This window comes from Carettochelys insculpta, chromosome 10 (assembly GCF_033958435.1).
Source record: "Carettochelys insculpta isolate YL-2023 chromosome 10, ASM3395843v1, whole genome shotgun sequence".
Lineage (NCBI taxonomy): Eukaryota > Metazoa > Chordata > Testudines > Carettochelyidae > Carettochelys > Carettochelys insculpta.
The window spans coordinates 48,975,366-49,002,905 of NC_134146.1; the positions used below are offsets into that span (position 1 = coordinate 48,975,366).

The 27,540-nt window shown below is 52.6% G+C and overlaps 3 protein-coding genes across 3 annotated transcripts; all 3 read left to right on the top strand.

The window, feature by feature from the left end:
* The first annotated feature begins 338 nt into the window (after positions 1-338).
* Positions 339-4,564, top strand: LOC142018571 (receptor-transporting protein 3-like). Its single transcript, XM_075004495.1, has 2 exons — positions 339-484; positions 3,988-4,564. Exons 1-2 carry the CDS (start codon positions 339-341, stop codon positions 4,562-4,564), a joined length of 723 nt encoding a protein of 240 aa, XP_074860596.1.
* Positions 4,565-6,097: 1,533 nt separating this feature from the next.
* Positions 6,098-9,494, top strand: LOC142018668 (receptor-transporting protein 4-like). The gene is made up of 3 exons (XM_075004623.1): positions 6,098-6,161; positions 7,029-7,197; positions 8,981-9,494. Exons 1-3 carry the CDS (start codon positions 6,098-6,100, stop codon positions 9,492-9,494), a joined length of 747 nt encoding a protein of 248 aa, XP_074860724.1.
* A 4,696-nt stretch (positions 9,495-14,190) lies between these two features.
* Positions 14,191-16,102, top strand: LOC142018669 (receptor-transporting protein 2-like). Its single transcript, XM_075004624.1, is given in 4 exon segments — positions 14,191-14,360; positions 15,266-15,431; positions 15,433-15,709; positions 16,038-16,102. Coding segments are annotated over 4 exon segments (678 nt in total).
* The last annotated feature ends 11,438 nt before the right edge of the window (positions 16,103-27,540 follow it).

Below are 27,540 nucleotides of genomic sequence, written 5' to 3' on the forward strand. Positions count from 1 at the left end.
ACACCTTTGGCAGTCCACAGTGCGTTGTGACCCCGTTCTGTGAGCTGGCCCTGAATGGCCCCCCAGCACAGCCACACCCGGAGCGCATCTGGCGTGTGACTCTATGCAGGGACCTTATCTCAGGAGCAAAGGTCCATCCCCATAAACGCAGAACTTGCTTTTGTGCCACAGGGTGGGACCTGCTGGTGGCAAAAGGAAAACAACCTGCCGGGTCGCTGAGCCAGCCCCAGCTGTGGAAGCCACAAGCCAGGAGACCCCATTTCAGTCCAGCTCCCTTCAGCAGGGCCCCAGCACAGCCCTGAAACGAAACCAGCCCTGCAGGCAGAGGAGGGGCGGCCATGGAGATATGGCAGCAAATATTTGCTCAGAAAATTGAGCAGATGAAACCTGGGGACAGGTGGACTCGGAAGATGGATTATAACCTTCAGTCCAACGACCTGGATCCTGGATGGAAGCAGTTCTTGCAACGACATGCGTTTGCCAGGTAAGGGGCAGGCAGCAGGACGGGGCCAGCTGATGGCTGCGTGGGCAGCAGCATCTTCCTCTGGTAGCCCTCACAGGGGCCGTTCGAGCAGGCTGAATAGCAAAGGAAGAACTATGTCACAAATCTTCCTCCTAAATCATGGCTTCCCAAATGGGGGGCGTGAAGAAATTCCCAGTGGGGCACGAGGCAACCCATTCCCCACCCCTGCCCCCCCGCAGCCATTCCCCCACCTGAAGAAAAAGCCGACCCTTGCTCTGGCTCTCACCCCTGCCATTTCACGTGGGCAACCTGGCACAGCCGCTATAAAAAGCAGGCAGCCGGCCAAGGCCCACGTGGAGCTAGCTGCCTCCTGCAAAGGGGAGTGAGTGTGGGCTGGTGGTGCCTGGCTTTGGGGGAGGGGAGGGGCTCAGGCAGGCAGCTCACAGGCAGCTGGTCCATGGTAAAAAAAGAGGTGCGGGGGCATGGAGGTTTCTCAATTCAAAAGGGGGGCGTGATGCTGAGAAGTTTGGGAACCGCTGTCCTAAAGGATTATTCGAAGGGGAATCACTTTTTGGGTAGCATGAAAACTTCCACAAAAGCCAGCTGGCGTTCCAAGGAGCGGTGGGGTTTCCACCAACCCCCGAGTGAAACTGCTTTGCTTTTTCAACATCCTCAAAATTTTTCCCAGGGAGAGGGGGTGAAGTCACTTATGTCCAGCTCTAACCAAGAGATGTGCACTGACATTTGTGCATTTTTTGCACCACTTTTGAACTTTCCAGACCAGACCTATTCACTACTCTTCTTGTGAACACAGACGCCAAATTGCAGTACCTGTTTTACGTGAGGTCGCGCTGTTCTATATGGGCACACAGCTGCACCGCATTTCTCAAAACTTTTGCAAAACCGAGGAGTTTCACCAAATCAATCACGGCTGCTGCATCACCTGAAAAAACTCACCCCTGAACTCTGCTGTCCGTTAGCCTCTGCTTGAGAACGTTCCTCCTCCAGTCCGGGAGCGGAAGCACCACCACGTGGTTCAGGGGACCACGTAAAGAGTTGGCATGGCAGCAATGGATGTGGGTGAAGTCTTTTAGCCCAAACTAATTTAGTGACTCCTTACACATAGCAAACCTGTGGGAAAAAAGAGTAGGCTCTGTTTATGAATGACTCACTAACCACAAAATAAGGAAAAAACGGCTGGAAGGCCTGTGGTACCTTATAGACTAACCGATTGATCAGAGCATAAGCTTTCATGGGAGAACACCCACTTTGGCAGATGCACCGATAAGGAGCTCTGACACAAGGAGCAGGCATTTCAAATCATCTTAAGGAATCATGTTACCAATTCGAACAGAGTTTATTTACCTGAATATTTGTAGAGCGACCACTCTCGTCGCATCCAGGTGCTGGAGTTTTAGGATGCTAATCGAGTGCTCTGGAGCATGTTAGACCCACATAAGTTTGATTCAGAGGGTCCCTACTAGGCTCTGCGCCGAACTCCAGAAGGGGACCGTGGCAGGGTTAATCTTCCCTGTAGTGAAGCTGGCAGGAAGGAGGTGATGAGGAGGCCGGGGATAGAATGGGCATGTGTGAGCGAGGCAGGGCAACGCAAGGTGACAGAGAGGGCCAGGCTGCTGGGACACACATGAATAGGGCTGTGGGAAGCAGCGTATCACACCCACTTCCGCTCCTCTAGACTGTCAGTGTCATCTCGCAATCTGCCCCAATGCTTCTGCCCACGCGCTCTGCTGAGTTTCATTCCCGGTCTCTATTTCCCCACCTCCGGGCCTCCAGCCTGCAGCCTCACAGACACTGACTGCTGCAGCACAAGCTGTCCTCGGGGGCACCTCCAGCGCCGGGGGGCCAGTCGTGGCTTGAGTTGAAGAGGGAGCTTCTAGGAGCCTGTCTGGATCGAGGCCGCCACGGAAGGACCACGGGCTGGTTGCCGTGGACACGCGGCAGCATAGGGCCGGTTGGCAGAAGGGATTCCGGGGACAAATTTGGGTGTGGCAGCAGCTAAATCAATAGTGCAAACAATACATCGCTCTACCGAGCCCTTAGAAGATTGTTTTCTCTTACCCGGCCCCATGGGGCTGTACAAGACAGCCAAGGAAGGACTCCCTGTCCCAAAGAGCTGACTGTCTCAGTTAAGGAGATCCAGGAGCCCAGAAAGGGGAGAGAGAGGAAGGAGAGGACAGGATGTACGAGTGGTCACTTGGGAGGCTAACACACACCAGGCACAGGCATTTGTGGCAATTGGCCCCAGCAAACTTGCTCGGCATTCTCCAGCCACGGAGGAGCAAGTCTGTCCCTAGAAAGCTGAAACTCGCACTAGACCGGGCGAAAGGGAAGTCATGTGACCAGGCCCATTATTATTTTTAAAACGCCCAAGGGGCTGCTGCTCGGGAGCCTTTGCGGAGCAGTTGCTTTGGAGGAGGGTTGGGAAGGTGGCCATGGGGCCGGATGCAAGGAGGGGCATTGTGTGCAGGGGCTGGGTGGGCTGGTAGCAGACTGGGCTTTATTTCCTGGCCCTAGCTACTGCATGCAGGGCAGCGGCACAAAACGTTGCCGACATCTGTAGCCAAAACCCGCTCTCGCCGTCCGTCCCCTGGCGGAGGAGAAGCGTCCCGTGTAGAGCTGCATCGAATCTGCTAGCGAACAAGCTGCGCTATATGTTCCCCCGTGCTAGTCGACGCAGCTTTGTAGAGTCGTAACTACTGTACTTGTAATGGGCGTGACTCCCCCTGCGGCACCTCCAGCTGGTCACATGGGAATCAGCTCTTCCGGTCTCCGCAGGGCCCTCTGCTGCTGGGTGGTCGCTCACTGTTGCCTGTTCATTTGTCCTCCACCTTTGACCTTCATCCCTCCTTGACCATGGGACCTTTCCTCAGGGTACTGTCCTATTGCAGTGCCCTGCACTTCAGGGTCCTCCCATCCCCAGAGCCCCAACCCCCTATACTCTCCTTGCCTCAGTGACCCACTGCCAGTCTTCATCCAGCTCCTTATCTCAGGAGCAAACCGCAGTCTAAATGGCCATTCGTTATTAGCAAGGGGTTCAACCTGCTGCCTCTTTGCTGCCCTTGTACCCTCAGGCCTTGTCTCAGGCCCTGTCACCTGGGGCTGGCTTGCCAGGCTCCCCTGGCTCACCCTGCCTTTCTGTGGCACCCATCTCTAATCAGCAGGTCCCTCCAGGACCCTCCTTCCCCCCTCCAGGGCCGGAGCAAGAGTGTCCTCAGCCTGGCCAGCCGCCTCTTTTATACAGCCCTCCTGGGCTCTAAATGGCTGCCACAAACCTTACCCCAGTTGGTTTGTGGGGCAACGCTCCCCCAGGGCTGTTTTTAACCCTTTCCAAACCAGTGCAGGGCAACTGCCCTGCTCCACTACCTATCCCTCTCCAGCCGCACCCACGTACAATGTTCTGGGACCCTTCCTGCGGGTAGAAGCTGAGTTCTCAGGTTAGCAGCTGTAGCTGGATCAGGGCTTTGAATGTGGGTTAAGTTTTGTCTCCTGCTTTCTCCCGTTAGGTTTCAGTGCTCCCAGTGCTGGCACACCTGGCAGTCCGCTCAGGTGAACATTCTCTTCCACATGCACCTGGACCGGAAGCAGAGACAGGGCCAGGTGAAGATGAGAATCTTTAGGCAAGAGTGCAAGAAATGCCTTGTGCCGGAACTGGAACCGCCCGAATTCAGCCAGGAGAACATTGAGAGAGTCCTGGAGAACCTGGTGCTGAAGATCAGTGGGAAATGCTACAGGGATGCCATCAATCCCAAAGCCGAGGCCAAGATCATAGTGGAAGATCAAACAATGGGGCCACATGACAGTGCCCACTGTGAAGCTTGCCGCTCGGGCATCTGTTACATGCAACAGGAAGCCCCAGCACCAGCCAGCACCTTCTTTAGGCCTGCTTTTCTATTCCCACGTGTCCCCCCAGACCACCAGGAAGGGAGCGATGCAGAGACAGGGAGGAGCGATGCAGAGACAGGGAGCCGCTCTGGGTGGAGGAGCAGCTGTGACTGGCGACGCTGCTGCTGCTACAGTTCTTGTTTGGTCATTTTTTTGGCTGTGCCCATTTTTGTTCTGCTTTATTTCAAAGCCAAGTAGCAGCAACTCAGTGTTCACACTCGTCCTGAATGGGACGGAACTGGCATAACCCGGATAATGTCACACAAACCAATGAAAAAATATTTCCATTAGTCATCGAAATTTACCAGTAGGCAAAGCAAGAAAAATACTGCTTGAGACTTTGTTAGAATTTGATTTCTGGATATTTACTTGGCATATTTTGACAAGCGAGGTTGACAATTTGTGCATTGACAGTTATGAAGTTTTAGCTTTTTGAATTGCCACATTCACTGTCATTAAATAATTGTCAGACCCCCACATTATCCGCCTGCCTCATCATTTCCCAGAACTATAGAGCTTAAATCAATAAAAATGTGGGAAAATAACCCTACCCCATTATTTTTTTTTGCAGCTGTGAAAATGTATAGAGATAAAAATAAAAAGAAGTTTAAAAATAACCATGGAAATTTTCCATTAAGTTGTAAAAACAATCAAATTTTGCCAGGCAGCGTAATCTCCTACATATTTGAGAGGGGTTTACATCTGCCTATCTCAGTGTGCATCTGGCCATCTGTGAGTCTGTCCGTTCAAGAACAACTCCTAAATGGTGAGAGCAAGGACCACCAAATTTGCTATGCATCTTCCTCTGATCCAAACTCAAAGCAAGGCCAGGGATTGGCTGTGCTAGGACAATAGGATGTGCCTGGAATGAGATTGTTTCTCACCAGCTGGAAAGGGAGGGGTCTGGTAGCAGGGACAGTTATACTCCAGACTGACCACAGAGGGGCAGCAAGCAAGCACACCCACCAACATCTCCTGAGAACAGTGGAGCGGCTGCCTGCTAAGTAGCTTGGCCCCCATCACCTGCCAGCTGGGCAGTGCAGCACCCACTGCCCCAGGCCCACCCTGGGGAGCAATGCAGGTGGCTGGGCAGCATGGCCCCCACCACCCCGGCTGGCCTTGGGGAGAAACACTGCCTACCACCCCCACTCCCTACCCTGGGTCCTCCCCTCACCTCCCAGTCCCCTGCCTCGATTCCCGCACCCTGCCCTCCAGGACTTGAGCAATGCTAAGGAAATCTAGTAATAGACAATGTGCTGGGATACATAGGGAAGAACAGGCAGGGATATATAGGGATGAATGTACCATTGGGCTGAGAGCTCGTGAAAACATCTGTTTATCTACCAGCTGAACAGATTTCTTTGGGGACCCATTGAGGAGTAGTAGCTATGGACCCCTAAAAGCCCTTTTTTGGGGGTCGTTTTTCAGAGTAGATCTGCCCTTTGATAGTCACGGATATTTTATTTCCCAGGATCCAGCTGAGGATAAGCTGAGCAACAGAATAGAAAGATATGCCTCAGGCAAAAGATGGTTGAATCAGCTCCCCTGATCTTAGGGCTTCATTGATTCTTGAACCTGCAGAACTCCCTGCCTCTACGTAGAGACCTTGGGTGTGATTTTCAAAGGTGCCTGCGGACAGCCAGCCTCCTGCTTAAACATCTCCACAGCTGTGAGTTGTGAGGCACCTAAATACCCCAGAGACACCTTCATTTGAGGGACTGTAGGCACAAAATGTCCCACCTGCTACCGAGAGGCAGCATCACGACCTCGGGCCCTTTGTCTGCCTGGTGGATTGGTCAGGGCTGGAGCCCTTTCCATGAAACCAGGGTTTGGTGAATTCACACAGAACGCCCTGGAAAGCAATTCAGCCCAGGGCCAGCTATTGCCTGCCTGTGACAAAATCTCTGGGAGGCTTGGAAAGCCTGCGGCAAGTTCTCCTCTGCGTCCTTCTCTCTGCAGGGGGAGGCATTAGGAGAGCCCACGGCAGGTGTTAGAGAAGGTGCAGGAGCCAGTGCTCAGGCATACATAATTCTTGTCTTTGTAGGACCATCCAGTGCCCCAGGCCCTGCAAATGGCTTCTTGCATTGGCATTTTAGGGGTCCTTAAGAGAGGGGCTTGCAGCCTTCTGCAGAGTGAGGCGGGAGCTGAGGACGTCTGAGTGGTGCAGAAGGCAAAAGCAGTCATCCAGAGACCATCTGTCCCAGTGGCAGGCCCTGCTGCCAGGCCCCTCCCTTCCTGTTTGGGGTTGTTCTGGTCCAGGCCCACAGGCAGGGGTCAGTGCTGCCACTCAGCTGGGATACAGCGGGGTCTGCTGCTCCCCCCCGTCCGTGGAGCCCGGTCCCCGAGAGGTGCCGTGAAAGCGGTGGAGTTGCAGCGGGGACGTGTGCTCCCCTGGGGGGATCTGGCCCACGGTGGAGCTGATCCCTGTGGGCAGGGCAATTGTGGGATGTTAGCACCTGGTCAGTTTCATTTTTCACAAGCGCAGAGCTTGGTTACTCCCTCAGGATCCCAAGCCCGCAGCCAGGAGGCAAAGGAGCCCGAGCGCACAAGTCTGCTGCTCGGAGACAGGGAAAGGTGGCAGACCCAGGAGCCTCCCTGGTGCAGCTGGCTCCCTTTGGTAAATCAGATTCCTGGTGCAGGCAGTAAACGCCCCACCCGAGAGGCTGTGAAGGGGAAGGTGAGAACATGAGTACCTGGCAGAGCAGCTTTCGTGAGAAGATGGCCTGGGGGAAGCCCAAGGACAGCTGGTCTCTCTCCCTGGAGGACAACCTCAAGCCAGGACCCCGGGAACCTGGCTGGCGCCGCTACCAGCTAGGAAGGGCATTTGCCAGGTGAGGGGGAGCAGACAAACTGGCCAGTAAATGATGCATGAAGGGCGGCTTGAGGGAAATTAGCCCTGCCTCTGCCCCTGCAGTATGAGGTCCTGCCCTGTCCACCTCCCTGACCCACCAGAGTCCCAAGAGCCCATCCCACTACAGCCAGAGGAGCCCAAACAAACTATCCTGAGGCCTGGCCACTGGCACAAGCGGAGCCCCTACAGATGGGCACTGAGGGCAGGTCTTGGGGCAGAGCATGGCCACGGCCATGGCCTGGGTTGGGTGAGCTGCCCTTACTCCAAGGTGCACTTCACCAGGGCTCAGACCCAGGACACTGGTTTCATCGGGGAAGGAAGCAGCGAGGGGGCGGAGTGAGAGCTTTGGGAACAGCTGCAGTGTAATGATGCATCAGGCTAGACCGTGTGTTCGCTGCACACACCTGTAAGAGGGATTCGGCAGTGCAGTTCCTTGTCAGCAGTGCTGATGAGTCACCCTCATGGCACGGAACATTCGCCTCCTGTTCATTCGTATCTTCCACCCCAGAAGAGTCCGTAGGACAGGAAATTGTGACCCAGCATTCTACGTCCCACTGCCCTGGAGGGGAAAGGTTGTCATGGTTAGAGCAAAGCAGCATTTAAACAAATTCCCTTGAATTTCCACCCGTAGGTTAGCGAACAAGCCGAAAGTTGGCAGGAGCTGTGGTTTTACTTGGTAGGATATATGCCTCTTTCAGTTTCCTAACTGGCCACACACCTTCCCTCCAGCCGTCTGAGCCACACTCAGCCAATCTGGCGACACAGACTTATCATGTGAGCTGCGCAGCTCGCTAATGCTGAGCGCATTTCAAATGTCGAATACTTGCAGCAGGTCATGAATTATTTACAGGCCTTATCCCTCGAATAGCACTTTATTACCACCGCATCTTGTTTGCATTGCCAAGGCACCTAGGAGACCCAGTAAGGGTGGCCCTGTAGCTGCAGTGCAAATGCAGAATGAAGACCACCCTTACTCCAAGGAGTTCACAGTCCAAATATAAGATAAGAGCCAATAGATGGCTACGTCAGGAAACTTAGACAGCATTGGGCAGCGTGCCAGAGCAGGAGAGCTAACGCTGGGGAATAAATGGTTCCGCAGGATAGTTTTATTCAGCTCTTATTATGGGTGAGCCACTGATCCACAAATGCAAATAAATTCTACTTAGAGGTTGTTCCTCGATGGGCCCAGGCTTCAGCTGTAAATTGGAAGGTGCCCGGTTGGAAAGCCGTCGCAAAGCGGCCGTGGGCGCGCTCTGACCCATTGGCATGCAGCATGTGCAGGCAGTGACTGTTCTCCCCTGCAAAACCCGACACGCAATGAGGACTGGGTTTCATTTGGACTGATTAGTAAGTGGAGCTGTGCCCATTGACAGCTAGAGGGGAGGAAGTGTCGTCAAACCGGAATTTTTCACCGGGGGAGTCCTCTGAGTGGGCAAGTGGCGGTAGAAAGGTCTGGACGGTAGTGGAGCTGAGTCCAACGGGAGCAGGCTTTGGAACCTGGCTGAACTTGTCCAACACTTTGCTGCATGATCCTTCAGGGTGGAAGATGAAGGTGAGTTAGTGCTATAGGAAAAGGCCATGTAGGGGCTTGCAGAGTGCCGCCTGCTGCCGGGAGGTGCTTCCATTGACAGCAGCAGGGCTTGGGGGTGCTCAGGGCCTAGCAGGATCAAGCCCAATATTGGTGGGTGATGAGTCTTTTTCAGCACTGAGTTTGGGGGCTGATGTGGGTGTCGGGCTAAATGTCCCCTCCTTTGCCTCTGCAGGTTCAAATGCTCTCACTGCTCCCGTCGCTGGGCCTCGGCTCAGGTGATGATTCTTTTCCATATGCGCCTGGAGGGGAGGCAGGGACAGGTAAAGATGAGGTTCTTTGGCCAGAAGTGTAAGAATTGCTATGGAGCTAAATATGAGAAGCCCACATTCAGCCAGGAGAACACTGAGAGGATCCTGGACAACTTGATGCAGAAGATCCTTGAGAAATGCTACCAAGAGTTCAAAGCAAACCCTCATTTAGTGGATCTCATTGTCGAAGAGGAGGTGGAAGGGCCACATGACACGGCCCGATGCGAGGTGTGTGCGCTGGGGATCTGTTATCCGCAGACCCAGCCCTGCTCATCTACTTCCCACTTCGTTATCTCCACTTCGCAGATGGCAGCTTCTCAGTCCAGGCATCTGGCGTGGAGGGGAGCGGAAAACAAGAAGAACTGGACGCTCTTGTGCTATGTGTTACTAGTTCTGGCAGCTCTGCTGGTGCTTGCTGAGCTCTGGAGTGGGAAGTAGGAAATGCAGTGGTCAGGGTGGGTTCCCTAGTATCATCCAGAGGTTCTGCTAATGCACCTTCCCCTTTCCACGGGGGTTGGGGGGGGGACCCTCGTCTGAGCAATTCATCACACACTGAATGTCACCGGGACGTGCGTTAGGGAGATGCTGGCAAGGCGGATCCCCACTCTGGCACTCTGAGTGCAGGTGGCAGGTCCAGCAAGAGACCTGGAAATACCTTGTCTCTATTGGCTTCCACTTAAAAGCTTCCCAAAGTCAGGGCATCTTTGACCTTGGGAAGCTTTTAAGGGTCTGTCCATTGGAGATGGTGCTGCCTCATACACAGCACACAGCTGCCTCGGGCACTGGGGAATTTAATCACAGGTATGAGAGGAATAGCCGTGTTAATCACAGATCCCCTGACCCTGGCAGGTAGCTGCCACCACCCGAATGAAAAACTCCCCTCTTTAGAACCCAGGCAGATGCACTTGGGATGTCTCCCTGTGGGGTAATCCCGAGCTCTAACCCTCCCTAGGGAAAGACCTTGGAAACAAAGAGAAAACAAGCTGCAGTAGCTGAGCTTTCAGCCTTAGGCCGGCACACACACAGACCCTCCCCTAGCACACAGGAATCGGAGTCTTTAAAAAGGCGATTTTATTAGCAAAACAAAGTAGAGACACTTGGCGAGTATAGTTGGTCGCTAGGTGTTACAGAGCAGCTAAAGAAAGGTCGATTAAAACCCGGAGACTCTCTTCCCTGGGATTTGGTGTGACAGTGATCGTGTGCAGTGGGGTGCGCCAGGAAGGCTGAGAAGTTCCTCACCAACCCCCCACCCCCAAATAAAAAACAAAACCTGATTGTGTCTGACTAAACGTTTCTTTTTTCTACTCACGTAGCTGTTATTACAAGATTCCTCTCGAGGCCTGGATATTACGGACATCTTCCACGCCCGGTTCTAGGCTTACTCCATCTCTGTAGCTCGCCTCTGGCCACCTAAAAGACTCACCCAGCAGGTAACTGCTTCCATTCAAAAATCCCCCCCAACCTTCCCATTGGCTCACCTGGCTGCCTGCTAACAGAGAACCCCCTCTCTCCAGGTTTAACCCTTTACAGGTGTAGTACCCAGAGGCACTGAGACCTCGTAGTAGGGTGAGTGAAGTCCCTGCTCTACAATCTCAGCAGAGAGCCTGCTGGCCTTTAGCTCATGTGGTAGAGCGCAGGGCTTTAGACCCTATGCTCACAGGTTCAATCCCTGGGGCTGGCAACCTGCATCTGTTGGAGTTACACAGGCAATTTAGTTAACTGACTACTGGGTGTCTAGAAAAGGGGTCAGAGCCCCTCCCATCCACTGCAGAGGCCCAGCCCTGAGGACTCAGTGGAAAGCCTCCCACTGACTCCAGAGGGCGTTGGGTTGGGCTCTTTGCCACATCCCCTTCCTGCTCCATCTCTCTGAGCTGAGGCTGCCCCTAGCAATTCCAGTGGCTGCACCCAAGCCCATGGGGCAGGAGGGGATTTGAGGCTGGGGGGACTGCCCCCCTGCACAGACTGCTGTTGGAAAGGGGAGTGATGCAGCTGGGAGCTGGCAGGGTGGAGTGAGCCAGGCCTGGGTTGCTGCTGGGCAGGGGGACCCCCTACTGCCAGTGTCAGCGCCCACAACCCTTGGGGCTGCATTGCTCAGGGGGAGGAGGTGGGGGTGGTAGGGGGCCTGATGGAGGCAGAGCAGGGGAGAGGTTTCCTGCCCCCTGACCAGGGACAGCAGCGATGGGCACAGCCCACGAGTGGGGGCGGGCAGGGGACAGGTCTGTCCACTGGAGGTGGTGCCACCTCAGACGCAGCACCCATCTGCCTAAGGCACCAGGGGTTTGTAATGAGCATGAGAGGAGAAGCCATGTCAGTCTGAATCTGCAAAGCCAACCAGGGTTCCTGTAGCACCCTAGAGCCTCATGGATTCATCTGGGGTGAAGAGTTGGGGGACAAATCTCACTTGTTCAGCTGCATGGAGTGGGAACCCCCACAGGTGGGTTATTGCTGCCCAAGTAACGGTGCCACAGGACTCTGCGTTGTTTTTGCAGAATTTGGGGCAGTTTAATGCGCCCTGCAGGGTGCCCGAAGCGATTGGGTACTCTGTGATGGGTAGGGATGGCCTTGCCCGGAGAGGGGAGGGTGGAACCCCAGGGGGACTTTGCTTCCTGGGAGGGGGATGGACCCAAGCATGGCTCCCCTGGGGTGCAAGATGCATCCTGTCTTATGGGTGCAGCTGAAGGGCCACGCCCATCTCCTTCTGCATTGGTGGGAGGGAAACACCAGGGCCTGTGTCCTGTTGCTCTCTGGGCCACGAGGAAGCTGTGTCAATTTCACCAGCCAAGGATCTGGTCCCTGGTGTTTGTCTAGGCCCTGGGAGAGGGGCTGAGGTAAGCCTGATTTGGAGCAGAACTGTCAGGGAGAAGCTGGCCTTGTGGCTCCAGATGCATTAGCAGGATGTTCAGAGAACAGCAAGTTCAGATCCTTAAGTATGGCCCTCTTGGGCATTATCAACTTGGGCATTTGCTTGGCAGGAAACAAGGGTTTACCTGGCAATCCTCGGTCCCAGCCTTCCTTGCAGCTGCTGTCTGTCCCACCAGCGACTCCACAGCCTGAAGGTGAAGGGGGTTCTTGGCTTGGTTTATACAGAACAGGGAAAAGGCAATTCCACCTGGGTCCCTGTTGAAAACCAGCCCCTGCTGGATGTTAGCGCCTGTCCTGGATAGAGCAGTTCCTTGCCCTGCAAAATACATGCAGATAGACCAAACCTTGGCTTTGATATTTTGTCCTGAGTGCATCTGCTCAATAAAGCATCGCATTTAAACTGACACTGAAGGGGCAGGAGGAGTGTTTCCCCCTCTGATGGGGTGCTGAGAGTCCCTACAGACTTTGGGGAGGCAGGAATCCCCCAGTGGCCATTGTAGTGCACAGATCTATCCTCGCGCCTTTATTAGCATGGCCAGCACCCCAGGGTCACTGCAAACAGTAGCCCCTCAGCGGGGACGAGGGGGCAGAGTGTAACAGATATCCCAGATGTCCAAGAGGAAGCTCTATATTGGTCCAACACCCACAGCCTCCACCAGCCCTCCAGCCTCGGTTCCTTGGTCCAGGTTGGGGCATCTCCTTCTCTTTGGGCAGCAGCTGGTTCTTAGGTGCAGTGCAAGGTGAGCAGGAGCTATGTGCTCAGGCCTGGCAGAGCTCATGCAGCTCTGAAGGCAGTTCTGCAGGCTGGCTTTGTCCAGCTGGCCTGTGCATCTCCTGCAGGCTGAGCTGTCCCTCCTGGAATGGCAAACTCACTGTGTCAGGTCGCTGTCACGCCCCACTTCCAAGCAGAGGAGAGGTGGCACCTCAAGGCTGGAGTGTGTTTGCCCATCCTTTAGCTAGTCACGGTTCCGATAGCGGGGTTGGCCTTCACAGTGCTGCTGCAGATCTGGTGTGTGGGGACTCCACAGCTGTGTGTCATATCTACACCATAAGGGTAGGGTCTGGAATGAAAGCTATTGGCCTAACAGCATCTTGTGGTCTCTTAGTTCGCAGGCTACCCACTGGAGAACATATGATGGGCCACGCTGTGTGCAGCACATATCTGTCCCATCATGCCCTACCAGCAGACAAGAATGTCATTGTGAATACACCTGCCCGCTGTATTCTCAATGCTTTAACTGCCTCATTAAATTTGACCCAGCAGTAAGTCCTTGAAACAGCTACCAAGACAATGGTTGGTGAGATCTGGTTTTATCTGTGAGTGTCCTGGTTTGATGAAGTCAGAGTACCGGCCCTGTTTGCACTCTGTGGTCTATGCAAAACATGGTGGTTCAGATGCAGAGCTGATGTAAATGGAGACAGCTCCATCGAGGAGGGTGTTGTAACTGTAAGTTTCCTGACCCAAAAAGGAGTTGAGAGGTTGCAAGGTTATAGTGTGTGTGTGTGGGGGGGGTGGTGAGGGTTGAGGGTGTATTGTGGTACTGCTACCCTTCCTTCTGTGCTGCTGCTGGCAGTGGTGCAGCCTGCAGAGCTGGGCACATGAAGAGCAGCAGCTGCTGTCTGGGAGCCCAGCTCGAAGCCTCCGCTAGCAGATGTGCAGAAGCAAGGGTGGTATAGTCGTGTATTGCACCTTTCGTTCTGTGCAGCTGCTGGCGGGGCGCTGCCTTTGAAGCTGGGCACTCAGACAACAGCTGCCACTTTCAAGCCACCCAGCTCAGAAGGCAGTGCAAAAGTAAGAGTGGCAATATGGTAATGCCCTTAAAATAACCTTGCAACCCCCTCCCCTCTGCCACTCCCTGTTAGGTCAACACCCGAATTTGAGAAATGCTTGTGCCCTTCCCCATTGAAATCTGGTATGGTATAGGGCAAAAGCACACAAAAGACCAGCTTTCATGGTCCATGACATGTTTTTTATGGCTGTGAATTTGGTAGAGCCCTAATCATAGAATAACAGAAACGTAGAAATGTTCCCAATGACATCTAGAAGCCCAAGAACTGGATCAGCTTTGGAAATAAAACTCCTTTCAGTTTTGTTTTTCACACATAGAGAAGTTGTCTGCTTATCTGGTCTCTCGACCAGCGAATGCGAGTAGCAAGACAAAGGAACTCACATCTCCACCCTGCGGCTCAGTAGGTGAAGACCTGGAAGTGGGAAGTCAGCAATCAGAAACTCCATTTGCAGGTTGGCCCTCTCCAGACTGTGCTCACAGCCATGGGTGAGAGGAAAAGGCTGACCATGGACTCCTGGAGAGAAATGTTCTATGAGAAGGTAGACCAGGTGAAGCCACAAAATGAATGGGACCTCAAGATGCACCAGGACCTTGATTACAATGACTTGAGACCTGGTTGGAAACAGTCAGTGCAAGAGCATGCGTTTGGCAGGTGAGGAGCAGCAGTTGATAAGGAAGCTGGGGGTGCCTCTGGGTGCTTCACGAATCCCACCACCTCCTTAGTCATTACCAAATGATCTATTTTCAACAACACATGGAGCTTGTCTGTGCCTGGGGGGCAGGGGGGTGTAGCAGCAGTCATGCAATTGCTTTAATTATATCTTGGAATGAATGATGCCCTTAAATGCATCCCCTTCTTTCAAAATCGCTTCTTCTTTTAAGAGGCATTTTCTGTTTCAGCTACTGCATCTCCCTTCCTCCCCCCATTTCTGCCCACACTTCAGTTGTTTTAGCAGTTTCATTTCTTGTTTGGGTTCTATTGTCTCTCTCATATGCTAACTGACAGCTGTTGTACATTGATGTAGCACCAGGATGGCAACCCCAGCCAGTATGTCCTTTGTAATGGATGGGGTGTTGGGGCTCAGCTAAACAAGCCGCAGTGCAAAGTGAGCTCTGGCTGGATGAGTTGTGAAGCAGTGGCTGCTGGCATCAGGCCAGCAGCAGCACAGAAACAAGGTTGGCCTGATACGGTGTGTTGTCACCCTAATTTGTGCGCTGCTACAGGGGATGGTGCTGCCTTTAGAGCTGGGCAGCTGGAGAGCAGCGGCTGCTGGCAGGGAGCCTCACAGCGTTAGGGGTATGAATTATCAAATGCAGAGGTGCCAGGGATGCCAGCAAGCCCCAGTGCAATGTAAGCACTGTACCCTGGAGGAGGTGTGCTCCTTATGATGGTCCTGGTTTTGGCACTGTCATAAGGCGGCGGGACATGGATTCAAGCCCTGCTTGGCTAAACAGGTCGAAGGAGCAGGGTCTAATATTGGAACTGTCCTGATAATATCTTGTCTAGTCTCCTTCTCTGGTCTCCTTGTGCATATGGTATCTCCTTCCTCCTTTTAGCTTCCAGTGCTCATGGTGCCAGCATTCCTGGTCATCGGCTCAAGTGGTTATTCTGTTCCACATGAACCTGGACCCGCACGGGAGGAGAGGTCGGGTGAAGATGAGAGTCTTTAGACAAGAATGTTACCAGTGTTCTGAGGGCAGATTAGAAGATCCACTTTTTCAAGGAGGAAAGTGTCCACAGGATATTGGAGAACTTGGTCAACAGCATTAGGGAGAAATGCTATGGCGAATACATGGACCACACCCAGTTATCTGAGGCGATCGTGGGAGGATGGCACTCTGGCCCACACAGGCGTGACCATTGTGAGGCTTGTCAGTTGGGAATACATCAGCGGCCCAAATACACGCTGCATTATGGAAGACCCAAAGACACAGTGCATTATGAGGCAACCATGGACACAATGCCACTCGTTCAGCCATCAGCCAACAATTTACCCCAGGGTCCCCCTTTCTGTTGCTTAATGCTTTGCTGTGGTTTCTGTGCTATTCTCATTTTGATTTTGATTTTGATTTATGCAGTAAGGCAGGGCAAATAAGGGGGATACAAACCCCCCCATTCATAAATAATTTCAAATACAGTCACCAAGTTTGCTTTTCTCTAATTGGTGAGTTTATATTTCTTATTTCACCTGATGATCTAGCTAATTGCTGGAGATTCAGGATCATTTTTGAAATTCCCTAAATGTCCTGAATTCTGGTAGGAACAATTCTGCCTCTGAAATTCCAACCCAGAATGATACCATACCATTCCTCCCTGGCTTCTCTCTAGTTATCGTTCTTCTCTTTGAAAAGTTCCAGGTGGCCAATCAAAGGAGCAGAAACCACACCATGTGACCTAGGTGACCAACCACACATCATAAGGAACAAATGGCAAGAGCAAACACTTTGTGAACAGCCCGCAGGGCTGAAATTATTTTTCTGGATTGTTTGGCCAATCCAGATAACAAACAGGTTGGCTCTATGAACCCAGAAAGGCACTACATGAATGATGAACATTATTTGTTACAACTCATTCAGCTGGCTATTGCCTTCAGGTTTATTAAGGCCTCTTATAGTGAGCATGACTAGATTTAGCAACTGAACTATTCGAGGGAAGATGGGCCAAAGGAGCTGAGTTAATTCAGAAGAAAATCAGATTAGAGAGGAACACAAGAGGTCATCTAGTCTATCCCTCTGTGCTCAGGCAGGATAAAGTAAATCTACCCACAACTGGAAGGATGTTTGTCTAACCTGCTCTTAAAAACCTTCAGTGATGGTTTCCACAGCCTCACTTGGTAACCTGGCCCAGTGCCTTGCTGTCCCTAGAGCTTTTCCTAATATCTGGTGGGCATTGCAGCTGTTGCAAACTCAGCCCATTACGTGTTGTCCTGGAGAACAATGGATCACCTTCGTCTTGCCTTTGACATGGTTGAAAGGTGTTATCACATCCTCCATCAGCCTTCTCTTCTCTGGACTAAACATGCCCAAATCTGTGGCTGTAACATAGGCAAAATTGATCCGGGGGAGTCGCCAGACCCCCGGGTAAAATAGGGGGAGCCTGGCTCTGCGCTTCTGGAAGGGGTGTGGCCTCAGGCGGAAGGGGCGGGCCTGGGGCATCCAGGCCTCAGCCCCGCTTAGAGCATGCCAGGCCTCCTGTGGCCCCTCTGCCACCAGGCAGCCCTCAGCCACCCAGAGTGCATGGTGCTGTGTGCCAGAAGCCATTTAAAGGACAAGAGCGGGACCTGGAGCCCTGGGCCCTTCTGAATTACCAGGCACTGCCCCCTTCGCCTGTCGGCAGGCCTGGAAACGTGTGTGCCTTCACTGCCATGTATACAATGACCCTTTGGGTGTGTTCCTTATGTTTTCCTTGTGCAAGAAATGAATCGTTCTGTCAGTAATTTTGTGTCTCTTAAAAAAAAAAGTAACTGGAAGAGCCACAGTTATGGGACAGTTCATTGCTGTCTCTTTAAAGGCCGTGAAGCAGGCTGGGTAGTTACCAAGCCACAGTTGTAATGTTGTGGTTAACAGTGAAGCAATTCTTTGGGCTGCCCTTGAAACTGGTTGTTCCTGTTGACTAATGCAGGCTGACTTGCATTCTTCTATTGTATGCTGATAATACCACCCGCAGCCTATATTCCAAGCCTTGAAGAATACACATGTGAAGCATTAAGACAGCAGTTGTATAGTCCAGGCTGGTCTATGACTTTCTTATGATGCTTTTTACTTATGCCAACTGTCCCACGACGCATTAGCTGAAATTATCTTTGGCCTGAGTAGATGAGAAAATGCTCTTTAGCAGCATACAGGATCTTTTCCTCCTCTTGACAGAGAGGGAGTTACCCAGGCAAGCCTGTTTATACTGAGATTGGCCTAGAGGATGTCTTCACGCTCCTTAGTGGCTGGAATGCATGGGGTCAGAAGAACAAAAGATAGAGGGTTACATAATGGTACCAGGAACAAACAAGGTGACAAGCTCATGAATGAAGCCCTGTTAAGGAGAAATAAAGATTTTGCAGGTAAATAAATAGGGTATAAAATACCAGAGGGGTAGCCGTGTTAGTCTGTACCTGCAAAAACAAAGAGAAGTCCTGTGACACCTTATGGACTATTTCTGGAGCACATTTTTCATCATGCTTCCGATGAAGCAGGTCTTTGCCCCCGAAAGCTTACGCTCCAAAAATCTGTTAGTCCATAAAGTGCCACAGGACTTCTCATTATTTTTAGGGTATAAAATAGCTGGAGGGGTGTGAATTTGGGGAGCAGCGTGGGACTGGTCTTTGGGGACTGATATAGAGAACATTTCCCCCAGATCATGTTAACAAACCTGAGTGACGTCGGCTATTGAGTCTCTTGAGTATATTTCGTAACGAACCACAGAATGGTCAAGGAACTGACTCTACAGTCCACTGGAAGTTCCAAGGGTTCTTTCGTACCTTCAGTTCGGTGGTTCCTCTCTCTCGGCAGAGAGGCCAGGCGTAGGGTCCCACGCCACAGCACCAGCTTCTGCACCAAGTGATCAAGGGGCTGGCTAGCCTCATTCACGTCCCAGCCCTGCTTCATCCCCAGAGCACCTGCCAGGATGTGCGCTGAAGGAAGCAAAGGTCTTGGAGGGTCCTGCAGGTGACACCATGGAACACTAGAGCTGGAAGGGACCTCGAGAGATCATCAAGTCCAGTCCCCTGGCCGCCGGACAGGACCGAGCACCGTCTAGACCATGCCTGACAGATGTCTGTCTGACCTGCTCTTAAGTATCTCCAGAGATGGAGACTCCACAACCTCACTAGGAAATTGATTCCAGTGTTTAACCACTCTGATAGTTCGGACATTTTTCTTGATGTCCAACGTAAGCCTCCTTTGCTGTAATTTAAGCCCGTTGCTTCTTGTCCTATCCTGAGAGGTTAAGGAGAATAATTTTTTTCCCTCCTCCTCCTTGTAACCCTCTTTTAGGTACCTGAAAGCTTCTATCAAGTCACCCCTCGGTCTTCTTTTTTTCCAACCTATACAAACCCGTTTTTTGTGTCTGCCGTCGTAGCTCATGCTCTCTAGAGCTTTAATCATTCTTGTGGCTCTTCTCTGGACTTTAGCCCCATCTTTATTGAAATGTGGTGCCCAGCACTGGACTCACTACTCTGTAACTTAGAGGCACAGGATACTGAATTGCAACGGCCCAGGCAACCTCAGCCCTGGCATTTCTTGAGTTCAGGGTGTTGGAATTGTAATGTTGTGAAGCTCCCACGCTGCCCCTTTCTCTTGTCATGGGAAGGGGAGTGCCGACTTCTCTCAAGGAGGTGTTTGATGGGCACAGACAAGCCTCCCCTGTAACCACTCCCTGCCACAGGCTGTCAGAGATGAAGCTACATCACCTCACTTAGTGCAGCTGTGTGGCGCTCCCACAACATCCTCTTGTGGTGAGTTTCCTGCAGCCCCTAGCAGGCCCCCACTTCCACCTGCCCAGCCCCCACGAGGCTGGGTATGACGGGAAATCTCTGTCCGGACCTAGAGGCATCAACCAAAGTGCAGCATAGAGCCTGTGCCTCCAGATGGAGCGGTGCACCCTTAGCCTGAGATTTTAAAGCACCTACAGCATTGTCTTTTGGGTGCAATGGTTGACTCAGGGATGGATTTAACCCGTAAAAACCTGACCAAACAAACTAGCAGTCATGCAGCACTTTAAAGACTGACACAAGACGATAGATCTGAAGAAGTGGGTCTTCCCCAAGAAAGCTCATCACCGAATAAATCATCTGTTCATCTTCCAAGGGCTACACAGCTGCTGGTTTGTTTGGTTACAACACAGACTAACCCAGTGACCGCTCTGTTACTGTAAAAACTTGGTTTACTTAAACGTCCCTCAGGGGCCTCTGCTCTTGAAGTAGAAGACAAGGAATGTTCCTTCTATTGTCTCAGTTTTGCCCCTTTATCTAATCAACCCCTATCGGCCAAAGCCGAAAGGAAATTAAAAAAATCTAAACCATGTAACCCTACCCCAAGCCATGATTTCCCTCAAACAGGGAGAAATACCATGTAGTCCTCTATGGATTTTGCTGTTGGAATTGTTTGTACTTGGTAAGCAACCAGATGCTACGCTAGATAGATAGATAGACGGTAGGGATGGGGACAGATAGATAGATATATAGATAGAAGCTTCCATCCTGCACACATAACTAGATCCATTGTTTACAGTCAAAGCCCTTAGGTACAATCGCATTTGGTCTGATCCAACTGACAGAGACCAAAAACTACAAGATCTCTACCAAATATTCATAAACTTGAATTACCCACCAGGAGAAGTAAAAAAACAAATCAACAGGGCCAGACGAATACCCAGAGACCAGCTGCTCCAAGATAGGCCCAAAAAAGCCAAGAACAGAACACCACTGGTCATTGCCTACAGCCCCCAACTCAAACCACTGCAACGAATTATTAAAGACCTACAACTGATCCTTAATCAGGATGCCACACTCCAGAAGGCCCTAGGGGACAGGCCTGTTCTCTCCTACAGACAACCTCCCAACCTTATAAGGATTCTAACCAATAGCCACAGTCTATACCACAGGAGCACCAGTCCTGGGACTTCTCCTTGCAACAAAGCCTGCTGCCAGCTTTGCCCACATATCTATTCTGGTGATACCATCACTGGACCTAACCAGGTTTTTCACAGAATCACGGGCACATTCTCATGCTCCTCAACTAACATCATATATGCCATCATGTGCCAACAATGCCCAGATGTTTTGTATATTGGACAGACTTCAAACTCTCTTAGACAAAGAGTTAATGGGCACAAAACAGACATCAAAACATTCCTGGTCCAAAAACCAGTTAGTCTACATTTTAATGGAGTGGGCCATTCTGTTAATGACTTAAGAGTTTGCGTCTTCTTTAAGAAGAATTTTCAGTCTGCTTTGGAAAGAGAAACTGCTGAACTCTCTTTCATATTCAAATTCGACACATTAACACGTGGTTTGAACTGGGATGCAAATTTTCTGGGACATGATAGGGGCTCTTTGGCATACTTGGCTTAATATAACCTTGACTTCCCGCCACCCCCCACCCCCACTGTCCCTCTGCTCTCTGAATTGCTGACCTTGATAATTTTTTTCTGATTTGTCAACTTTGATTACTGTTTTTGGTTCTCTGTGCCTCAGATATTGAGTCTGTTCTGGTCTGGCTATGGTCTGAAGAAGTGGGTCTGTCCCACGAAAGCTCACCTAATAAATTATTTTGTTAGTCTTTAAAGTGCTACTTGACTGCTTTTTTGTTTTGATAAATAGATAGATGGTGTGGATGGGGATAGATGGTGTGGATGGGGATAGGTAGATGGTGTGGATGGGGATAGACAGGTAGGTAGATAGATGGTGTGGATGGGGATAGGTAGATAGTGTGGATGGGGATAGATAGGTAAATAGATGGTGTGAATGGAAATAGATAGATAGATGGTGTGGATGGGGATAGATAGATGGTGTGGATGGGGATAGACAGGTAGGTAGGTAGATAGATGGTGTGGATGGGGATAGATAGGTAGATAGTGTGGATGGGGATAGATAGATGGTGTGAATGGGGATAGGCAGATAGATAGATGGCGTGGATGGGGATAGATAGTGTGGATGGGGATAGGTAGATAGTGTGGATGGGGATAGATAGATGGTGTGAATGGGGATAGATAGGTAGATAGTGTGGATGGGGATAGATAGGTAGATAGATGGTGTGAATGGAGATCGATAGGTAGATAGTGTGGATGGGGATAGATAGATGGTGTGAATGGAGATCGATAGGTAGATAGTGTGGATGGGGATAGACAGGTAGGTAGATGGTGTGGATAGGGATAGATAGGTAGATAGATGGTGTGAATGGAGATAGATAGATAGATGGTGTGGATGGGGATAGACAGGTAGGTAGGTAGATAGATGGTGTGGATGGGGATAGATAGGTAGATAGATGGTGTGAATGGAGATAGATAGTGTGGATGGGGATAGATAGATGGTGTGAATGGGGATAGGTAGATAGATAGATGGCGTGGATGGGGATAGATAGTGTGGATGGGGATAGGTAGATAGTGTGGATGGGGATAGATAGATGGTGTGAATGGGGATAGACAGGTAGATAGTGTGGATGGGGATAGACAGGTAGGTAGATAGATGGTGTGGATAGGGATAGATAGGTAGATAGATGGTGTGAATGGGGATAGATAGGTAGATAGTGTGGATGGGGATAGATAGATAGTGTGAATGGGGATAGATAGGTAGATAGTATGGATGGGGATAGATAGATGGTGTGAATGAGGATAGATAGGTAGATAGTGTGGCAGACCACAGCCTGCAGGCTGCAAAGTTCTGATCCTGTCGAGGCCCGAGAACTAGAGCTACAAGATCCCCCTTGCAAGGGGGCACCCACTAAAACATGGCCCCCAAATAAATTCCGGGGGCAGCTACAAGGAAAACAGGGATGGGTGTGGACATCATAGGGCTGAAATGAGGGAGCTGCAGGGGGACCCGAGCAGACAGCCCCAGAGAGTGCCCACTGCTCCCGGAAGGGGTTGAGGGAGCCCGTGGACACTGCCCAGCGGAACTCCGCCTGGATGTGTGACTGGAGCGAGGGATGAAAGTCGGCCCCACAGCCACAGGCCCCCCCCTGCAGCCCCCCTCCCCTCGCTGGTTTTGAAAATGGCCACCTGGGCCGTAGCCAGGAGGAAGCTGACGGGAGGCCCTGTGACTTTGTGGGGCCGCAGATGGGGTGTGGGAGGGTCAGGAGGCATGAGGAGAAGTGCTGCAAAACCTCAGCAGAAGGTTCTGGAGGAGCTGGAAGAGGGGCTATGGCCTGGTGCACTCAGGGTAGATGTGGGTCAGGGTCTCCTTGGTGCCACAGAAAGAACAGGTGTTGGGGGCAACTGCACCAAGAACACGCCCGTGCTCACCGCCCCGTGGAGAATCCTCCAGCTGATGTTGCTGGCGGGCTGTGGGACCGAGGTCGAGTACCATCGGGCCCACTGGGGCTCTCTGCCCTCCACTGGTGGTAAAATCTCCCCCACTGGGGGTGTGGGCAGGATACGAGGGTGGGGAAGTGGAGCGTGTGTAGCATGAGTGCGTACAGGGGACGCTGTGGTGCGGCTCGGAAGGGGACCGGCTGCAAGGTGCGCAGCTGGCTCGGGTGAAGAGGGGGAGGTGATTGGGAGGCACGCAGGGCCAGGGGCTGCAAAGTCCTGAAAGAAGGCAGATCTGTTGGGAGTGGGGTTAATGCCTTCTGGTTCCCTAACTAAGCCCAGTCAGGGCAGGCAGCTGTGGCCTCGTTAGGAGCCAGCCTGTGAAGGGGTTAATCAAGCACCTGCAGCCAGCTAAGGCCTCTGGACTTCCTATAAAAGGCTCCCCACCCCCCAGGCAGCAGGGAAGGAGAGCTGGGAGGTGCCCGGGAGAAGAAGGCTGGAGGAAGCAGAGCAGCTGCAGCACAATAAGGTACCAGAGGGAAGTGGTGGGCAAAGTGGTCCAGGGAGAGGATGCTACGGAGGGGCGGGGGCAAGAACCTCCCCACTAGCTGCCTCCCTCTCCCAGGGACCCTGGGCCAGAGTCTGGACTCCCCCTGCCCTTCCCATGGAAGGCCACCCTGCTGGGACAACAGGAGCAGCCTGAAACCTGTAAAGTGGGGTCTGCCTCACTCCCACTCAGGACTTGCCTGGGATGAGAATGGCTCAGTAAGCAGAGACCCTTCCCTTTGAGAGGGCTCAGGTAGCGAAGGGGCCACTGTGAGTCTCTGGGGCACACCAGAAAACTGCCAGGAAGTACAGGCACCTCAAAGGGGCCGACAGGGAACCAGTCACAACAGATAGAAGGATGGGGGTAGATAGGTAGGTCAATCCTTGGAATTATTTCTTGAGCCTTGCACAGAATCCAGCCTGGAATACCCAAGTGGGTATTTAGTCAAACATACCTCTGGCCTAGTGTAAAGGCTTCCAAGCTTTCAGCTGGGCCACCGTTGCAGAGTGCTCATCTGTATTTTCCCTAATCACCAGCTAAGGCATTTGAAAACTTCTGCGGGACTCGCTTAGCTGTGAGAAAGTGGCTGTGATTGAGTTAATTATCTTGCTTGCTGTGTACTAAACCCACTGGATACAGCTGGGCATTCTAACGAAGCTGAATTCTTTTGTGGCTCTGTCTTTCAAGCCAAAGTGGCCTTTGGCGGCTATGAACTGGCTAGGGACTTCCCACAATGTCTGCTTGTTTATGCTGTTTCTTAGCTATTGAGATGTGAAAATATTCACCCAGCGAAACATAACAGACCAAAGTCACCTTGCTGAAATGTCACTGGTGCCAACAACTTCCGCTATTCCACCGTGATCAAGATTGGAGTCCAGGCCCATGTTGGCAGTGGGGACTTTTCAGGGTTTTTTAGGGACGAGCCGCTGTGTCCCTTGTGTTCACCACTGTGTTTGCGGGTGTGGACTGATGTCTCCTGACTGCTTGTGCCCATGCACACGGACTCAAACGAATATGCCCCCCTCACACCTGTGCACATTGTTCATGTATGTGCGGGTGAGACAGAAATGAAATGACACCCTAAGTACTCTGCTGTGGGCTCCACCTGCCAGAGGCCCTTCTGACCTTAGGGGTCTCCCTGGAGGGGAGGAAGAAGAAGAAGAAAGGAGCTTGGAGCGGGTGCTGATTTCAGCCTTGCTCACCTTCCAGTCCCTCTTCTGCTGCACCAGCACAGATGGTGACCAAACACCACTCACTCCCACCATCTGTGCTGGAGCGGTCATTCCCACTGGGGGGAAAGGCCAGGGAAGCCCCACTCCCTGAACCAGCAGGTGAGCTGCTAGACCCACTGTAAGCCCCACACCTCCTGCATGTGGGCCCCTGCCCATGGAGTGGCACCTAGACCACATACGGGAGAAGGATGCGTCTACTCTCCAGACTTAGCTGAGTGCGTTTAGCTCACACTGAGCACCAAAGGTCCCAGGCTGGGTTCTGCCTCTGAGTGTTTCCCAGTCTCCGGGACTGGATGGCTTTGGGAGCCGAGCCCAGCCAGGCCCCTCACCCAGAACAATATCGGGGGCTGTGTCTGAGAGGCCCCATTCCAGTCAACAGGACAGAGGCTTCTCCGGTCCCCAGGCAGACCAGGCAGTCAACATTCTGCTCAGACGCCACGTCCCCTTTCAGCTCGGACACCACTGGGGCTTTGGGCCCAGGGGGCTGTCGCGTCCCCTTTCTCCCTAGACTCGCTCTTGGCCAGGTGCCTCCTTTTAGCCTGCAGGGTGAGTTGGGGTTGGGCCGGGTGTGTTGTGACAAGAGCGTTACCCAGTGCTAGTTGTGCTGCCCCTTTTCCCTGTTTGGAAGGTCCTGTCTGCGCCAAAGAAACACTGACTGGTTCTGTTGTGCCCCTGCCCCGGGTCTATTCATACCGCACCCAGTGCCGTTCCTGGGACGGAGGCTGGAGGAACATACCCACTTCAGCTCAGGGCTTGATTTCCTTTTCTAGGAAACTCTTTTTTTCTTCAAACCCAAATAGAGAAGGAAAAAAGTCCTGTTGTGGCGGCTTCTCTGCCACTGACTCATGGGGTGACCTTGGCATGCCACTTCCTCTCAGGGAAAAGGAAGGGGATAATCAATGCATTGTGCCTCTCTTTTGTCTGAGACTGAATCATTGCAAGACAGGGCCTGGTTCTTGCTACGTGTTTGGACAGTTCCCAGCACAAACTGCAGTACAGATTGTAACAATGCTGAGCTCTGCTGCGACAGCGGAAACCTAAGGTACCCTCGGCGTGGTTTTCTGGCGAATTGAGTTGGCCGCTCTGGGGGCATTTCTAGGGCAGGATCTGTGTAGCACTGGCTTCATCTCAAGATCAAAGTTCTACCCCCGTGGCCATGAGGTCAGGGCCTGGCTCTGTTTGATTCCAATCCCCCCACTGCCTTTTAAATCTCAAAGCCCTCAGGCAAGTGGCCCAGGAAAGGAATTTGATTTACTTTGAAGTAAAGCATCCATCCCCTCCTGCTCCAGACTCCCCCTTTGTCACTCTCTTTTCTTGGCCTTGACTGAGCTTACACGATAACTGATTAGTCAAAGGAAAGCTGCAGGGTTTGTTGCAATGCTGTGCCTGGGTAAGGCTCAGCTCACCAGGCATTATGAGAACTGCTCAGATCAGAGTTAATCAGGCTAGATTATTGGGCAACTACGAGGATGTGGAGCACAGGACAAGCATTCCTGGAGCCCTATGGCCTCCCTTTGCAGACAGAGAAACTGAGTCACACAGTCATGTGACGAAGAAAAGCCAAGATGGGAGTCTGCTCCTCGGCCACAGCAGTGGAGCTACACAAGAGCCTGGAGGGGCTGCAGGATAAGATGCAGAGCTGCATCTCCACCACCACAAGGATCAGAGACAGAGTCACAGCTCATGGGGGTGTGCGTTTGTGTTTGTGTGCCTGCGAGGGTCAGTCACTGCAGCTGGGGGTCAGCTGGCCTTTCCCACAGCTGGCAGCATGGCAGGGTGAGCTAGGAACTGCAGACAGTATGTCTCTTCCTGAGGCCCAATGTAGCCCCTGGACAGGGCCACCGATGGGGGAGGAGAGGGCAGAGGGGGCAACTGCTATGGGGGCCGGAGATTTAAAAGGGCCTGGAACTCCCAGCTGCTTCCATGCCAGCAGCCAGAGTCTCAGATCCTTTGAATCGCTGCCAGAGCCTGGTGCATCTGCCCCCCTGGCCTGGTATCCCAGTTCCTCAGAGTCAATATTTGTGTAGCAAGCAGGCAGTTTTTGCATGGTGCTCCCAGCTGAGCCACGCTCCCTGCCTTGTCCTTAGCAGGACGGGAGGCTGGGGCTGAGCTTGTCTGATGGGCAGGACGCAGGGGAGCCATGCTGCTGCCAGCAGAGAGAGGCCAGGCTTGGAGGGGGTGGGAGGGTTTGGTGCAGGGGCTGGCCCTAAAGCAGTAGCGAGGACCAGTGCTGACCACACGCTGCCTGCTGAGGTTGGGCATCTCCATCACAACCAGGTAACATTTTCCATCTCTATGCAGAATAAATTGTGTTACACGCACAAAGGCGCGTGGATGTGCACCACTTAACGCTATGGGTGTTCTGTCAATCAGGTGGGCAGCACCTGAATCTCACCCGGGTGTTCACCTAAGAGCTCAGCTTACAAGGAAAACTGGCCACGATCTGTGGGCAGGGGCAGCTGGCGGCACTCCCATACAGCTGGCTTCCCCCTGGGGCAGCCTGGCCTCCCCCCGCTGGTGGTACATACCGTGGGAAAGGCACATACGGCTGCGGGCGCCCAGCTCTCCTGCTCACGGACGTCGGCAAGTGGACACGATTCATCCCCAGACCTTCGCTGCATCCAAGGATGAGGACGCCAGAGGCTGAGAAACACCAGGCAGCCTTGCGCACCCTGTGGAATCAGCTGGCGCCTGGTTGCAGAATGGGGCCTCTGCCCCCCGAGAGGTGCCAGCAACTGTGGTGCCTGCCCTTGCGTTCCCTTTTCTCGTCTGCCCCCATGTTCTGGCCCTCCCCAGCAGTGATTGGACCACAGGCCAGGAGAGCCTCTCCCTCGAGGTGGCCAGCTGTCCTGTTTTTCCTGGGACAGTCCCTTATTTGAGCTGTCTCACAGGCTTTTTTAAGAAAATGGGCAACTTGTGCCATATTCTCCCAGGCTCCTGTTCCCCAGTGTCTTGGGGCAGCCGTTGCCCAGTTCTCCGCTGCCTTGCAGCAGCAGCTCCCGCTACAGGAGACATCCGCCAGGAGGCAGCTGCCCCGTTCGCTGGCTCACCATGGCAGCAGCCCCCTCTGCCAGCGACCTCCACCACAGGGCGG